Raw genomic sequence first — 16,136 nt, forward strand, 5'->3', positions numbered from 1 at the left:
AAATTGGTAAGCATTTACAGTATAATGTCAGCTATTGTTATTTGATGAAAGTATCGTGTTATGTTGCAGTTTTTTTAAGCAGCAGTCAATGCCACTACTTTATAATTGCTTACACTTATATCGCACTTTTCTGGACACTCCACTCAAAGCGCTTTACAGGTAATGGGGACTCCCCTCCACCACCACCAGTGTGCAGCCCCACCTGGATGATGCGATAGCAGCCATAGTGTGCCAGAACGCTCCCCACACACCAGCTCTCAGTGGGGAGGAGAACAGAGCGATGAAGCCAATTTATAGAGGGGGATTATTAGGAGGCCATGATTGGTAAGGGCCAATGGGAAATTTGGCCAGGACACAGGGGTTACACCCCTACTCTTTTTGAGAAACACCCTATTTTAGTTACAAAGATATTTACGCTAGATACTTTTCGGCTTGTATATTAAGAGGACATGATTAAAATTCTAGCTACAATGGATATTTTATGGGTTTATGCACGCATTTTAAAAAATGTGTATTTGCATTAATGTAAAATAGGTTGCATGATGGCTGCTATTTTTTGTGTTATTACAACCTAGCCAAACACTGACTGGGGGTGTTTAAACTTTCATGGTCAGGCTGCGTAGTCTAGTAGGGGTCATAGCAATTCTCAGCAGCATAGGGCACATGGTGGGACCATACAACAGACAGGACACCAGTCCAATGGAGGGCACACACACTGACACAGGGGCATTTCAGAGTCACCAATTAACCTACCTAGCATGGTTCAGGGAGGAGGCAGGTAAACCATGCAGAGATTCCAAATTCAACCATGCAGACTCCACACAGCAGGTGCCCCAGCCTGGAATGAGACCCAAGAGCTGTGAGGCAGCAAAGCTAGCTTCCTTATCACCATGATGCCAGTCATGGCCTCCTGGCACTCTGAGCCCTGCTTTGACATGCCTGCTTCATGGCATCTTTTTGCTGCTTCTCCTCACTTCTGCCCAAAGAAACGTACTCTGCCCACAGGGTCCAAATGTGGTTTTATCAAAGCTTTAAAAAACACCCATACAGGAATTCAGCACTGTCTGCATTATGCCAGGAGTGCGCTTGCAGCATCAGCATACTGTACTGTTTCTCTCCTGCTCTGTTCTGCTTAGCCAGACAAGACCCGCTCTCCGAGGCCAGCAGCCCTGAGGTTACTACCACTGCTGAGCTTCAGAAGGCTTACAGAAGCACAGCGTATTGAGTTTAATTTTATTGAAAACAGTATCCCTGCCAAAAATGGCCTGTTTCCTTTGCACTTGACTGTGAGAACAACAAAATCTTTATCTTTTTTTAACAGCACAGTCTTTTTCTGTTTCACCAGTGCAATCTTTAACTTTTGAAAGCTTTGGTCTGCTGGCCAAAAGACATGAGAAGGGAATTGTTTCAGCTCCTGTGGTTCCTGGGGTTCATAATTTATCCTGAGTCACATGCAGCTGAATGTTGCGGACTGTTCCAGACGATGAAGTTGGATCTTGGTCAAATTGGTCACCAGAACTGTATAAAGTACAAAATCTTAAAGGCCTGCTGAAGATATGCACTCTCATTTATTTTTACTGGATACAGTGTGAAGCTTTGCCCTTTGAAATCCTCCTAGATTTTGTAAGCAGTGTTTCACCCATGCTGAACTTGTTAAACTTGTTAAAATCTTTCATTTTAGTAGTTTTTTCCAGTGATTTCTGGGCCTACAGTGGGAGAAGGGAGGGAAAATCGAAAAACATACCGTGTCCACACTTTCATAGCAGACCACATGGAAATATAATATCTTTAAAGCAAATCTTAATAAGGAATAATGCTGGCCAGGTGTTTTTAGCTGTTTAATTACCAGAGTTAAGCCTTGCTGCTGATTTCAGACTCTGCCACTAAATATAGCGCCTGAAAACAAAAGCTCACACCTGTCCCTGGCACGCTGGCCCCTCAGCTCCACTGCAGGGGCCTGTGCCAGCCTACGCTCTCATGCCAAGCGTCAATGCCAAGAATAGATGAAATTTGCATAAAATCCTCTGTGACACTGTGGTTTCGTCATGGCTCCCCAGCTGGTGAATGTCACATGACACAGCTCAAGACAAGGAGAAGGGGCGATGTGTGATTGCAGTGCAGTCTTGTCTGAACAGAGGTGAAAGTGCTACCATGTAGTAGTTGAAATTAACTGCTTAACCATGTAGTTAAAGTGCAATGTTATAGCTTAAACATGTCTGCCAAAGAGCAGAAACACTGTGAACAACAGGAGGAATCACTGGTTGTCCTGTGCTGGGAGGTTTCTGGGAGGTTTTACACTCTTAAATGCGAGCGGGACTACAAAATGTGGCTTTGTTTTTAAAATGCTGTGGTCAGCAACTCGTCATGAATCCAAGTTCCACTGTAAATGCGAATATGAAACCTTAGGAAAGCACCAGGGTTTTGAGCTCAGGTCTTGTTTTTTTTAAATGATCTGGCTTATAATGGTGAGACAATCAGCCGGCTGATGTCCCAGAGCCCAGGAGGTTTGATGTTGACTGTGATGGGCTGAGCAGCCCTGGTGCTGGGGCATAAACAGCGAGGTCTTCTCTTGCACCTCTGTGGAGGAGGCTGGATTGGTACTAGCTAAAACTGAAAGCTCACAGCCTAACTACGGAAGGAGTCCTGCAGAAAGACTTACTGTATCTGTAAGTAGCGACTTCTGTTGGGCCTGCTTAGACAGAACACTGAGGACAGAGTTATAAGGACTTAGTTTTAACCAGTTGGAGGTGCCTAAGGGAGGCATTGAGAATGTTGAAGAACCTTCAGACGATCATCCCTGCCTACATCCCACTGTTTATGTAGGGCTGACCAGGGCCGGATTTTGGTGTTCGAAGGCCCTAGGCACTTTCACTCAGAAATGTGCAAAAAGAGGGGTAAACACCAATTGAATTACGTCGATTGACATGATGCACTTTAAACTATTGTAATGACTGGGGGATTCGCACCGAGTGAAGCTCACACACCCCTGATGTGGCGGCAACAACACGTTTATTTACCTCCACCTGTCGGACTTGGACAGACAGAGATTGAAACTCCTTGAAGGGGTTACACACGGCCACTCACTTTCACACACACACACACACACACACAGGGTAAGGATTAAGGAGGGGTACTTTAGTTTACTGTGGGTTACAAGGTCAAAGTAGCAAACCCTGTCAACCATTTATAATGGCTCCTCATAAACTCTCTCCGCTATTTACACTGCCCGGTCAAAGTCCAGCCCCTCTGCTGCCCCCAGCCTGCCTTGCGGGCGCATCGCTAAGAGTAGGTGCAGCCACTAAAGCGAGCAGCACGGGCGCGACACTATTCTAATGCCAAACTACGTGATAGATGGAGCGAGTCGAGCGACCATCACTTCGATTCGTCTAGTTCAGTGGTTCTCAAACTTTTTGGACCAAGTACCACCCCTAATCCAACCAAAGCATCCAAGTACCACCTACAAGTCATCATCTCATAGGAACCCCAGAAATTCTCAATGACCAACATGAGCGCGAGTGCACACACACTCACACATACATATAATAAATATTATAATAATAAACTTTATTTGATATAGCGCCTTTAAAGGTGGCTTCTCAAAGTGTTTTACAGAAAAAAAAACATTAACAACAACTAATAAAAAGCACCATTTCAGTGAGAGGGGTGAGCCTGTTTAGTTGAGCAAAGCAGATGTGAATTAATTTTTCGAGCCTTGATACAATTCACAACAGAGTCTAACAGATATTAAATCGTCAGGCATTTTCTTGACGGCAAAGGTCTCGCGGTGGATGTTGTAATGCGTACATTAATTTCTGGAGCAACCTCTCTAATTCGTGCAACTACACCGTTATGTCGGCTTGTCATTGCTCTAGCACCGTCTGTACAAACTCAGACGCATTTTATCCAGTCGAGGCCATTAACTTCGATAAATTCATTCAGAAGCTGAAATATGTGCTCTCCTGTAGTTCCTGTTGGTAGCATCTTACAGAACAGAAAGTCTTCATGGGACATGCCTTCAAACTCGTATCTAACGTTAACGAGCAAATTGGCCAAATCGACTACAGACTCATCTAATTGCAGTGAAAAACATCTGCTCATCTTAACGCGCTCTATCAGTGTACTTTTGATATAATCCTTCATTTCAATAATTCTATGAATGACTGTGTCTTTCAGGGGGAGGGGGGCAGCAGGTCGAGCTGTTTAGCAGCTTTTTCTCTACACATAATACGTGTCAGCTCTTTTGCCAACGGTAAATAAGGTTCTTCAAAAATAGTGTAGCTTACCTGCTTTAGCAATCCGCAAGCTTGCATTTTTCCGCGTTTCCGTTTTTATTTCCGTATTTATTTAAAGTTTTTATTTCATGCGCATGGGAGCGAAACACAGAGACGCTCGGTGTATTTTTCTCAAATTAGAACACTTCTTAAATATTTTTCTGTTATCACGCTTTCGTGTGCTCACAAGATGACCTGCGTTCGTAGCACGTATTTCTATGCATTCCTGTGTTTACACTGTTGGCATTGTTCCAAAATCACGCACATTCTCCTATTTGCTGGAGATACAGTAGCTTTTTTTAAATACAATTGGTCACTTGCATCCGTAGCACGCATTCCTTTAGAGTGGTATAGAATTACAGAGTATCTCTTGTGTCCACTGAAGTATTAGCGCACACTGTATCGTAGTATGTAGGCTGCATATTCGACACGTATTAAAATACAAAATATGAAAACCCGTCCCGATTTTTCAGCGCACGCGACACAGTTCCAGGGTCATTTGGCGTACCACCTGGCGGCACTCCACGTACCACTGCCGGTACGCGTACCACAGATTGAGAACCACTGGTCTAGTTTCTAGAAGAACCACTAGATAGAGTATGATAATTGATTTGGAGCACCTAGAGTCTATCGCAAGCATGTTGTTTCAGCTCGTTTTTCATTAGTCACTAGAGTGTTTCTCTCCTTCGTAGGCCCTAAAAATTTCGTAGCCCATCGACACTGTGCCTGCAGTGCCTAATGGGAAATCTGGCACTGGGGCTGACATTAATTCTTTTAGGACCCTGTCCCAGTTTTAATGCTTGGTTTTTCAAGATCTGTTTAAAGAGGAGAACAACTGAACCTGCTGTTTTGCATGCAGTCCCTTTGCAGAGAGCTCTGGGATACCGAAGGGCAGATCACATTGGCACTGGGGTCTCTGCTCCAAATCTTACAAGCCTCTCATGCCTGTTGAGCCACAGTATCTCCCTGCCCACCCATCTGTCTGTCTTTTGGGTCCTTTATGACACCCTGCCAGTCAGAGGGAATGCACTAGGTTGTGTGGGGGGTGTGGGGCAGCACGGTGCCACAGTGAACTGGCCAGGGGAAATGTGTAGACAGCTTAAGATCTTGGCGTTTGCTTGCTGACACCTGACCTTTCTGAACCTTTGCAGGATTATCCATGAGGATGGCTTCTCCGGTGAAGATGTGAAGCAGTACAAGCCTGTGGTGTACAGTAACACAATCCAGTCTCTGGCAGCTATCGTCCGTGCAATGGACACTCTGGGCATCGAGTATGGGGACAAGGAAAGAAGAGTAAGTCTGTTTCTGTTTTTCACATTCGTTTTCACACCCTGTCACTGCAGAGTTTGATTACCTGTGTGCTTTAGGCCTGCTGGGTAAATGTGATCCGCTGTTGTTCATTGTCGATGCACAAATTTACTGTGTAATCTGGCTCTTCATGCTTGTGCATTGGTGCTGAAAATCATGGCAGACCAATGCTTACACATCAGAAGCAGAAACACAGCTGGGGTTTTGTTCAAATAAAAATAAAAAAACAAGAGTCTAAAAATCTCCAGCATTACCTTAAGATGCTTTTTATGGCGTAGTTATATGGTCTAATCTGACAGTGGCTTGATGATAATGCATCATCAGCACTGAAAACAGTGAAATCCTAGGACATCTTCCAGAAAAACTGCAGCAGTCCCAGCAGAACTGGGACAAGAGGCAGTCCTGTCACGCGCCATCAGGAATAAGGGAAGAATAATGGACTGTTGGGAGGCCCAAAAGTGCTTTAAATCATGGAAAGGGTCCCACATCCTGCATCTGGTTTCTTTTTGCAAAATGAAGCCTCAGGAGCTATAGATGACTCCTCCTGGCCGTGACTAGTCAGAATGCAGAGTATTAGTTGTTGTCTAGTAATAATAATTATAATCATAATAATTGCTTACGCTTATATAGTGCTTTTCTGGACACTCCACTCAAAGTGCTTTACAGGTAATTGGGATCCCCTCCACCACCACCAGTGTGCAGCCCCACCTGGATGATACGACAGCAGCCATAGTGCACCAGTACGCTCCCCACACACCAGATATCAGTGGGGAGGAGAGCAGAGTGATGGAGCCAATTCATAGATGGGGATTATTAGGAGGCCATGATTGATAAGGCCAATGGGAAATTTGGCCAGGATGCCAGGGTTACACCCCTACTCTTTTTGAGAAACACCCTGGGATTTTTAATGACCACAGAGAGTCAGGACCTCGGTTTTATGCCTCATCCGTAAGACAGCGCCTTTTCACAGTATAGTGTCCCCGTCACTATACTGGGGCATTAGGACCCACATAGACTGCAGGGTGAGCGCCCCCTATTGGCCCCACTAACACCTCTTCCAGCAGTTTTTCCCAGGAGTCTCCCATCCAGATACTGACCAGGCTCACATCTGCTGAGTTTCAGTGGGCTGCCAGCTGGGAGTTGCAAGGATATATGGCTGCTGGCTCAAGTGTGGAGCTGGGAGTTGCAGGGCACATGGGTGAGAGGCTCAGCAGAAGGGAGCTGCTTAGCCTGAGGCAGTCAGCAGACCAGCAGTTTCAGGGCAGATCACAACGACTCATGGCTTTTCCACCTGGGTGGGCATGAGTCTTAACTGGGTGGCACCTACAGCCCCCTTACCCTGCTCCTCTGTCCCTACAGAACGGCATTGCACTGGCCAGGTTACTTCCCCAGGCCCTATGGCATTTTCCAGGGCGTCATTCCTGCCCTGTCCCTCAGGAGATAAACAGATAGAAATATAAAATAAAGCGATCTTTGTTAGAAGTAACTGACATGCCCTGTCCAGGAAGGACAGGATGTAGCTTTGGTTGGAGGCTGACTGAGGGCTCAGTGTTGATGGGGCCACAGTGCACTCTGTGTGCCAGCTGTTTGTCAGTTGAGCCATGCGGCAGTGCCAGGCAGCCCCTGGGGGTGAACTTACAGCTGCAGGATCACGCTCTCGCCTGCCACTCGCCTGCTCTGAGCCTCACTAGCTGGACACAGTTGCTTTTCCAGTCACCGTTGCACTGTTGTTTTAATGGAATAATGATCCGCTCTGGTGCTGCAGGGAATAAAGCACTCTCTCAGGTCCAGTATCTGAAGGAACTGCCTTCAGCTCAGGGAATACCTGCTTCTCAGGTCTATGTGAAAGAGGAGTATGATTTTGATGAGGAGCTGTCCGTGGGCACGACTCCGAGCTCTTGGGTTCAGTTCTGGACTGGGGCGCTGTTTGTGTGGAGTCTGCATGTTTCTCTAAATTGTCCATGAGTGTGCTCTGTGAGAAACTGGTGTCCCTTCCAACAGCTTTTTGATAATGACAGATGCATGGATTGCACTGGAATTTTAAAACACTACCAGCTCACTCAGGGCCTGAGAGGCAAGCAGGGCTACTTGTACAATCACAGTGGGGAATTACGGTTACATTTGACAAGGATGAAGAGACTCAGAAGACATTTTGCTCTTTTTCATCTTCCTCCTCCCAGGACAGAAGAAATAGAAGCTTAATTTGGTCACTTTTGTGAAGATAATGGCCAGTGACACACTGAATTACTGATATTTATTTAACTAAGGAAACAAAAGGGCTCTCTCTGGTTTATCTCCTTCTTAAAACAAATACTTAAAATAAATCATGCAGGAACACCCAGATGCAGCTGGAGAAATTGCTCTAATCTGTTGTTATTTGTCTGAAAAGGTTCCCCTTGTTCTTTTCTCTTGCTGATTTCGTTCATCACCAGCTCCGACAGCTGGAAAGGCCCAGACTGCACAGGGGCTGCAGGATGTGAGCAGAGCACCTGGATGTCACCGGGTGCAGAAAAGAGCCTATTATCCGAAGTTCTGTTAACATTAAAAATAAGTATAAATTTGAACATGTGTTTCCACAGTTGAGGTAAATTAATATGGTGTTGTACAGGGGAGATTTCCTTGAAGGTTCAAATTTCTTTCTGGGAAAAACTTCAGATTCTAATTGTGCGTGCAGGGTGTGCTTGGCCTCGCTGGCTGCCATAAGTTTAATGACAAGTGTGAAGTCATCAGAGGCCTGACCTCAGCCTGCAGGCCCTGATTAAGGCATCGTCTTTCGCAGCCTGGAGCTGTGACTTGCTACCAGCAGAAGCATCTGTTAGGAAATGGCAGAAATTATCTGTCTGTGTCCCTCAGTGTAATTGCAGTGTTTGGAAAAATATGCTACAAAAAAGGTGCTCCTTCACTCAAGTGAGACAGGAAAACAGAGCTCTTTTCAGAATCTATTGCAGAACGTCACTGTCAGGGGCAATTTGTAGCTGGAGTGGTGATGTCCCCTGTGGCCTGTCCAGACTTGTCTCCTGGCTCTGTTCACCAACTACTAATCCAGCCAAGCCTGCCAGCAAAGTAAGGGAAAATTGAGGATAACGATGGTCTTAATTTGCAACATTGGAAGAAAACTCTTGTTTAGTAAAAGTGGCCTCTAACCCCCCTACACACACAGCAGTCACCTCTTATCTTCCTTCAAGCTTTGTTGACATTCCCTTTAATCGTTCAGTGATCCTTGGCTGTTGCCATGGCTACAGAGTCTCGGCTCCCATGAGACTCTGTGGGGGAGGAGAATTAGGCACAGGTGCTCAGGTCCTCACCTTAGCTTTGACAAAACGCTAATGCCGTTCATCCCTTCACCCTTCTTTTTATTCAGGCCACATGACAGTGTTTTTGAAAGCATGAGGTTATGTCATTTTTTAAAATCACGCTTCAGGGTTAAATCTGTTTTTTTTATTTTTCAGAAGCGTTTTTTTACAGTTTTGAGATTAAAAATACACTGAAAAACAAGGCAAAAATTAAAATAAACTATCCCTTGCCCCTGTCCGGCTCCACTCTACTAACAAGCTGCTGAACCCAGAACAGCCAGTGTCAATTTCATCCTCTGCACTCCACCTAAGCACATACTTAAAATGTAAATGCTTATTTTTTGTTTATTCATTTGACTGGTATCCAAAGTAACTTTCACGTGGAACTGTTAATAAAGCCATGGGTTTACTAGCGCTGCCTCAGGAAAGCACCTTGCTCAAGGGCTTAACAGCAGCATCTCACTGGGGATTCGAACCCACAGCCTTCTTGTTGAAATTCCACAAAAACACCCAGCTCCACCTGGTTCGTGAGTCATTGTTTTGAGGGAGATGCCGATAGCAGAAATGTAGAAACCCAGTGTACCCTTCTGTGGCTCACACACCCAATAAGGTCGATTCTCAGCTAACAGCTGCTCTTGATCAGTTGTACTTTCACCCGAGCATTTGCAAGGCAAAGAGAACTCACACCTGAGAGCACTGCAGCACAACTCACTTTTTCAGTTCCACTGTTATGGATCCTTTAAAAGGTAGAGGATTGTAAGAAGAAAGATTTCTTATAAAGGCACAATTCCGCCATTCTTCATAGTAATATGACTTGAAATGGAAACACTTCACATACAAAAATGCATTTTGAAAGTGTTTTGGTGTTTATCAATTTTGCAAGGTGAAAGTCGGAATACCCCTCTAAGAAAAAAAAATATGTGCTAGGGTAAAAAACAGAATCTCAGAATTAAGCTCTCAAGAGGCTTGTTTCAGGAGATTGAAAACAAAAAAAAAACAATGCAGGAGCTTTCAGTACAGAAGCCCTGTCGGAACTGAACAGAGAGGCAGTTCAGTCTTTACACGTGGCCTAATCCTGTGGAAGTATTTGTGCGTCGTGTTGTTGAGAACCTGGAGTCAAGCTTGTTACCTCAGCTCCAGAAGGCCTGCACTGCTGCTCAGCTCACTGCTGCCCAGGGTGTGTGTGCTTGTGCCAGTGTATGACTGCCGTGCTCTGAGGGAGGCTGCTGGGGATTGGCGGGGTGGTCGATGGCTTAGTTGGAGGGTGGCAGGGCATGTGAGGGTGCAGGTGGCTGGGTGGCAAGGGCACTCTGTGGAGACGGGTGGGAGCCATGCAGCAGGTGCCACCAGTTAATCATACAAACTAATCAGCTTCACCTGCCTCAGCCTGTAAACTGTGACGTCCTCTGTCTGCCCACCCAGACCCACAGGGACAGCTGCTGCAGAACACCTGCTGGCTCTCCATGCCTGCTCTCTTTTTGTGCTGGGAGGTGAGGCTATAAGCTTAGGGAAGAGGAGAGGCGGAGGGCTGCCTTATTATTCGCAGATGGTCGAGTGTGGCAGCCCTGATAAGAGCCCCCTTTTAATTTGTCTGTTTCCTTATCTGGAAGAAGGAAAAAAAACACCATTAAGACAAAATATGTGATGCTTCCTTATGGCCTGGGTCTGTGACGTGTTCCTGTATTATTTGCGTTTCTGAAACAAGAAACAAAGCTTGTTTCAGTGTGGTGTCTATAATTAGCAGCTCCATGGCAGAGTCCCTCAGGTCAGACGCCGAGCGTCTCACCTGGTCTCCCCAGGTGCTCCGCAGGGACTGGGTGACGGGGTCGTGTGTGGAAACAGGCGACAGTCGCCTGTGTGTCTCCGGCACAGTCGCTAACAGTGACACCCAGGAGCTGAGGAATGCTGCAGCGCTTTCTGAATTTGTGTTATGTGTCTGTTGCTTTCAGTTGTGCGGCAGAGGAACAATATAGAAACTCACAGCATTTCCATTTGATCTCTTACTGGGGCTGCGTGCTGCAGGCTCTTGTGTAGCCCAGTGTAAACCCAAAACTCCAGAATCGCGCTCTTCAGTATGATCTGTACAAGAGGCTGGCCTGTGCTTGTGTTGGAAATGAACTGGGCTGCTGGTCCATTGGCATCTGTTTACAGGGAGAATTGGCTTCATTTATGTCTTTTAGAAAACAGGCACTGCCTAAGTGCTCTGTGAAGGGTAGGCAGGCCTGCAGCAAGGTGGCTAGGGCTTCACCTGTGACGTCACGGACATGAAAGGTTATTGATGTGAGGCCCGGGGGCTGCTGAGGGCTTTGAAGGTGCCACTAAAGGTGAAGAGGGATAGATTTCAGCTTTCAGAAAAAGGTCATTTCCAGACCCGTGCGCATCGCGGTATTGACTCCGCAGGGCAGAGCTCCTCTCTGGCCACGGCCTCTCGCCCTGGCTGCCTCGCTGTTTGAAGTTGTGACCTTGGTTTTCAAGGACTTCCCCAGTGCCGGCAGCCACCAGGGCCTCAGGAAGGTGAACCCCTGACTGGCTGGAGACTTGCCTTCCTGGGGCCCGTAGCCCCCCTGCGCCATTGCTCTGTCCCCTCATGCCCCCCTGGTGGTAGCCTCAGGGCGGCGCAAGGCATGGCAAGGCCTGGGAGGCTCTGGGCGTTCCTCACCTGCAGGGGGCGCCTGCTCAGCCCGACTCCTGCTTCTGGCAGCACAGGCCATATGCGTTTGCAAATGAGCAGAACATGTATGCGTATCTAACGCTGATTTTCCTTTATTCAGGACTTGGTAACAGTCCCGCATTTCAATTCACCCCAAGCAGAAGGATTGGGGAAGATTCTCTATACTAATAATAATTGCCTTGGTTGAACATCTCTCTGTTAATTGTGGCATGGCATTTGACAATTAAATTTCCAATTTTAATTTCCAATTAAAATTCATCATGAATTCAAAATTTGAACACAGTTGTTTTTTTGCTTCTGTGTTTCACCTAAATTTAATTGGATTTTTTGGGTTCAGCTAAACTAGTTATGCTTTTTTTAACTGAAGAGAGCATAATATTTTTTTACTGTGTTTTGAAGGCCATGAAAAGTTTATGTAACCACATAACGTTTCAGGGCTGTGTGCCCTTAAAGCAGATCATTTCCTTATATAGCTGAACAAGAAAATGTGTGAAGCTTTAGGGTCACTGCTGATCAAGCTGAAGTTTAAGAAACCGAGCTTCCCGGAGAGGAACAGCTCGATAGACCTGTTTCCCCTGGCTTGCCGCTCGGCGCTGGGAATTGGGCGCAGTTGCTGGTCAGATCCTCTATGGGGCGTGAGGAGGGGATCAGGTGTCCTGTAGGGGCAGCGACAGTTCTGAGTGTTTTCAGGGAACACTGCAGCCAGGTGCTCACCCCATCTAAGTCCTCGTTGTCCTCAGGGCCTGGCCCAGGGTAAATTCTCGTCTTTCATTAATGAGCAGTTTAATTGCTGTCTTGCCAACTACATCCGTCTGCAAGGGGATAATGTGCTTATTTATAGATTTTCTAAATCAATAACCCATATAAAGTGAACATCCCAAGAAGATTTTAATAGACTGCTACCCTGGCAAATTTCAAACAAGGCGAAATGGCTCGTAGTTCAGACTCAAGTCGTTATCGAATTAATACTCTAAATAATTCATCATTCATGCACCTGTCCTGGGGTTTGGTGAGGATCTCTTGTTCTCTCTGTTGGATATTTGAATGAAACCAAGAGCTGGGAGTTTTGTGAGCCACTGACATGGAACAGATTATTCTTGTTATTTGTTTAAGAAGTTTTGCCGTTGAAGAGTTGTTCTACATTTTTTTTTATTGACAGTCTGCAATCTTAAAGAAGTCTTTCTTTAGCTTATTCAAAAGCCCGTTGTCTGCATCAAGTTAGAGTTTGTAGAGAACGTTTTTTTTATATGCAAAAAGACCATCAGCAGAGGTGATTGCACATCAAATACAGTCCTCTGTTAGAGGCTCTTTCTGGGCCTGTTATCAACAAATTAAATTAAATACCCCTCCAGCATTTAATCTTGATTGGCACCGATACCTCTTGTGGTCTTTAAGTTGGGTACAGCTGCAAAGTTCCAAAATCTACACCTCTGTCCTCTGCCACTGACTGCCAGCTTTGATCATGGTTTCTTCTGTGCTGGGGTGACCATGTGGCAAGGCCAGGACCAATCGGAGATTGGATGAACACTGTTCGTGTGGATGACGTTTTCTTCTTGCAGGATGTTCCCAAGCATTAAAACCTGGTGCTCAGTGATGTAACACAAGTCCTGGCTTTGAGACAGACGGGGCATGTCAGCAGTGTTGATGTGCCATGAAAAGATGGCCAGTTTCAGAGGTCAGCACTTTTTCTGTGTGTACAAAAATATTGAATTCCTCTTTCTTATTTCCTGTGCTGCTTCCTTTGTTTGCACCACTCTTTCAAAAACCAATCGAAAAGTGTATCAGGTTTAAAAAAACCATCATGTGATAGAGTGTTGCAGCATTTGTAGGTCAACCTACAGGGAAATTCCAGGAAAGATATTACTTTGTCAGTTCTCTGCTGCTAGTGTTCTCAAGTAGTACTTTATTAGATGTCTGAAAGACTGCAAAGGAACTACATACAGAATGCAAGGGTTTATTTTTAAGCTTTAGGATACATTCATCACCATTTTACCTGACATCTCCTAGAGGCAGCTAGTTGAGAAAAAGAAAAGCAAATGATTTCATATTCTGCAACTCCTGCAACACAGAGCATTAAGTGCAGTGAAGGAATCATATGAGAAATGTTCCTCAGATATTTATGATGCCTCATAGTCAGGTTTCTCATATACTAGAAGGAGCAGACCAACATGGGAAACTAACAGAAAAAAGAAATGGATATTTTGCATTGCCTTCTGCATTTTGTCATACACACAGAAGCAGCATCCCCTAGGACCTTCAGTTCATTAATTCACTGAAACTTCTTGACTGCCACTTGCTTAGATGAATGAGTGTTCAACTAACTTAGAAAAGCCATCCCTGCCAAACAGATACAATTTCACAACCAATATTTATTCCACTTCATAAATGAGGCAATAAACTTGTTTCAGATGCAGGGAGACGATCTTGGTGTCTGCAGCTGCTCCCCGCCCAGGGCTGGGATCTTGTGTCAGACCCCTCCTGACTGCCCAGTGCCCCCAGTGCCCCATGTGCCCCCTGTGCCCTTTCAGCCTCAGCCAGTCGTTAACGCCTGGAGTCTGGTCACTTCAGGGGGGCGGCTTTAGTTGCCAGGTTAATTAATCACACTGCTGATCCAATTAAGCCACTGACCCTCGTTTCCTGGCATGTTTGTCGCGCTGGGGGTCCCCGTGGAGCCAGATACCTGGACAGATAATGACGTCTGTCCTCTGGGTCGCCTCCTGTGCCTAAGGGGAGGTCCCGCCCAGGGCAGTGCGTGTGTCCATGTGGCACCATGTCTTCCTGATCCAGCAGGCGGGATGGCCAGTGAGGGAGGGGGGGGCAGTTCGTCTCGTTTTTTAACAAAGCCACTGTAAACTAATCAGTGAATGACTGGTAAGGATTTTCTGGTGTCATTTATTCCAAGGAGTGTGTTGGCATCTTTGTCACCAGGAAAGGATATGACCCAGCAACCACTGTGTCTAGGTGATTTCTAGGTTATTAAATGTGGAGGTTCAGTGGTAATTCAGTCTTGGACTTTCAAGTCTTCATAGAACAGTCAAGCTTGAAGAATTTCACAATTTATTTTTCTGTTTTGATTCATTCAAGCGTGTGTGTCAGAATACAAGTGACCCTTGACTGGTGAGCAAAGGAAGTTGGTGTCCCGTTGGCAAAGCTGCCTGCATTGAGGAGGGCGTCCAGCAGTGATGTCTCCCAGTCTCCCTGGCTCCCGTCGGTCAGTTTGTGCTGGATGCAGGCGCCTTGTGTCTTAAAGAGCAGAGGGCGATTCAGCTGGGCGCGCCGTGATCCTCCGAGCTCGCTGGTTTGTTTGTGTTCTGAAAGGCTTTGAGCTGTTCCAGTAGAAACATCACTTGGCGTCAACATGAGCTTGTGTTGCCTTTTCTGGTTTATTTGTGGTTTTAAATGTTTGTTTAAATTCTGTATAGTTATCAAAACTAGCAAGCTGGTGCCCTTTCCTTCCTTTCTGGAAGGCATAGAACTGTTTGCAAGATGCTGGCACTATTGTGTCATTTTTGACATTTAATAAGTTTTATTTTTTCTTTTCTTTTTGGACCAACTATGCTCCAAGGAGATGATTCACTAATTTGCCAACCTTTGCTTATTGCACAGTTAATAAAAACACTGACCCCTCATCCACAGAGTATATTTAAAACCACTGAAAAAAACGACGTAATAATAGCTGCTAATGGAATGCATTTTACATTCAATATAGGCCACTTGGGAGGGTTTTTTGTTGCCAGCACAAACCCCTGTGCATTGTGTTCCTGAAACACAACAGTTTCAGTGATTGGTGCGTAATGTGGGTTCACAGAAAACATTTGCTCTTAATAGGCCAGATGCTCAGGTTTTTAAAGTCCATAGCATGCCAGGTCAGATGAAGAGTACAATGTGAGCCAGAGTCTTGAAGCTGTGAGAGGAATGTAGTGTACCTCATGTGGAATACATTAGTCAAAATCCATTAGCTAAATTCTGTTAGCATTCAGACAGGCGGAGGGCGACGTGCTTTCAAGCCCAGCTGCTGGTGCTGTAAGGAATGTGCTTGGAAGAGGAGCATGAAACCGTAGCTGAAGAAAGCATGCCTTTATTTTATAAACTGAAGATGAGCAGGGAAATTTTATTAGCACCCCAGAGGGAGTTTTAATCAGTTAAGTGTGCATCAGCCTCTTGCTGAAACCTTTCCCTGCACTCAGAAATTTTCTGGATTCAATTAAAGGGCAGGGAAAGTAGGAGAAGTTGGCAGTTTCACAAAAGCAAGAATAAAAAGCACCTTGTCCAGTCTCTTCGGCTTCGGCTTGGTTTGAATGAGGACTTTTCAGGAGGAGAAGGGTCCTTTTGAATGCTGTCCAACAGCACATCAAACAATCAGACAGGCTTTTAACAGCAGGTGTATGTCACATGTTGAATGTGTTTTAACATGGTTTTTCCTGATTTCCCCATGTGCTTCATCCTTCTGTCCTCAAGCAGAGTGGCTGCCTTTCTTTCTTTGGATCAAAATAAGACTCCCGTTACATAGAGGTTTGATCCATTGCAGGCTTCGCAGGTTGCAGGCTCTCGGCCTAATTGGATTGTCTTTTTTTCAAGTTTTTTTAATGTATC

The 16,136-nt window shown here is 45.5% G+C and overlaps 1 protein-coding gene across 3 annotated transcripts in view; it reads left to right on the top strand.

Moving 5' to 3' along the window:
- The window catches only part of gnao1a (guanine nucleotide binding protein (G protein), alpha activating activity polypeptide O, a), a 97,161-nt gene that overhangs the window by 25,999 nt on the left and 55,026 nt on the right, over nucleotides 1-16,136 (top strand). For all 3 annotated transcript variants that reach the window (XM_088938996.1, XM_088938998.1, XM_088938997.1), the window contains exon 3: nucleotides 5,423-5,564. In XM_088938996.1, the coding sequence (XP_088795122.1) occupies nucleotides 5,423-5,564 (142 nt within the window). The remainder of the gene's footprint in view (nucleotides 1-5,422; nucleotides 5,565-16,136) is intronic.

This window comes from Atractosteus spatula, chromosome 21 (assembly GCF_055471065.1).
Source record: "Atractosteus spatula isolate fAtrSpa1 chromosome 21, fAtrSpa1.hap1, whole genome shotgun sequence".
Taxonomy (NCBI): domain Eukaryota; kingdom Metazoa; phylum Chordata; class Actinopteri; order Semionotiformes; family Lepisosteidae; genus Atractosteus; species Atractosteus spatula.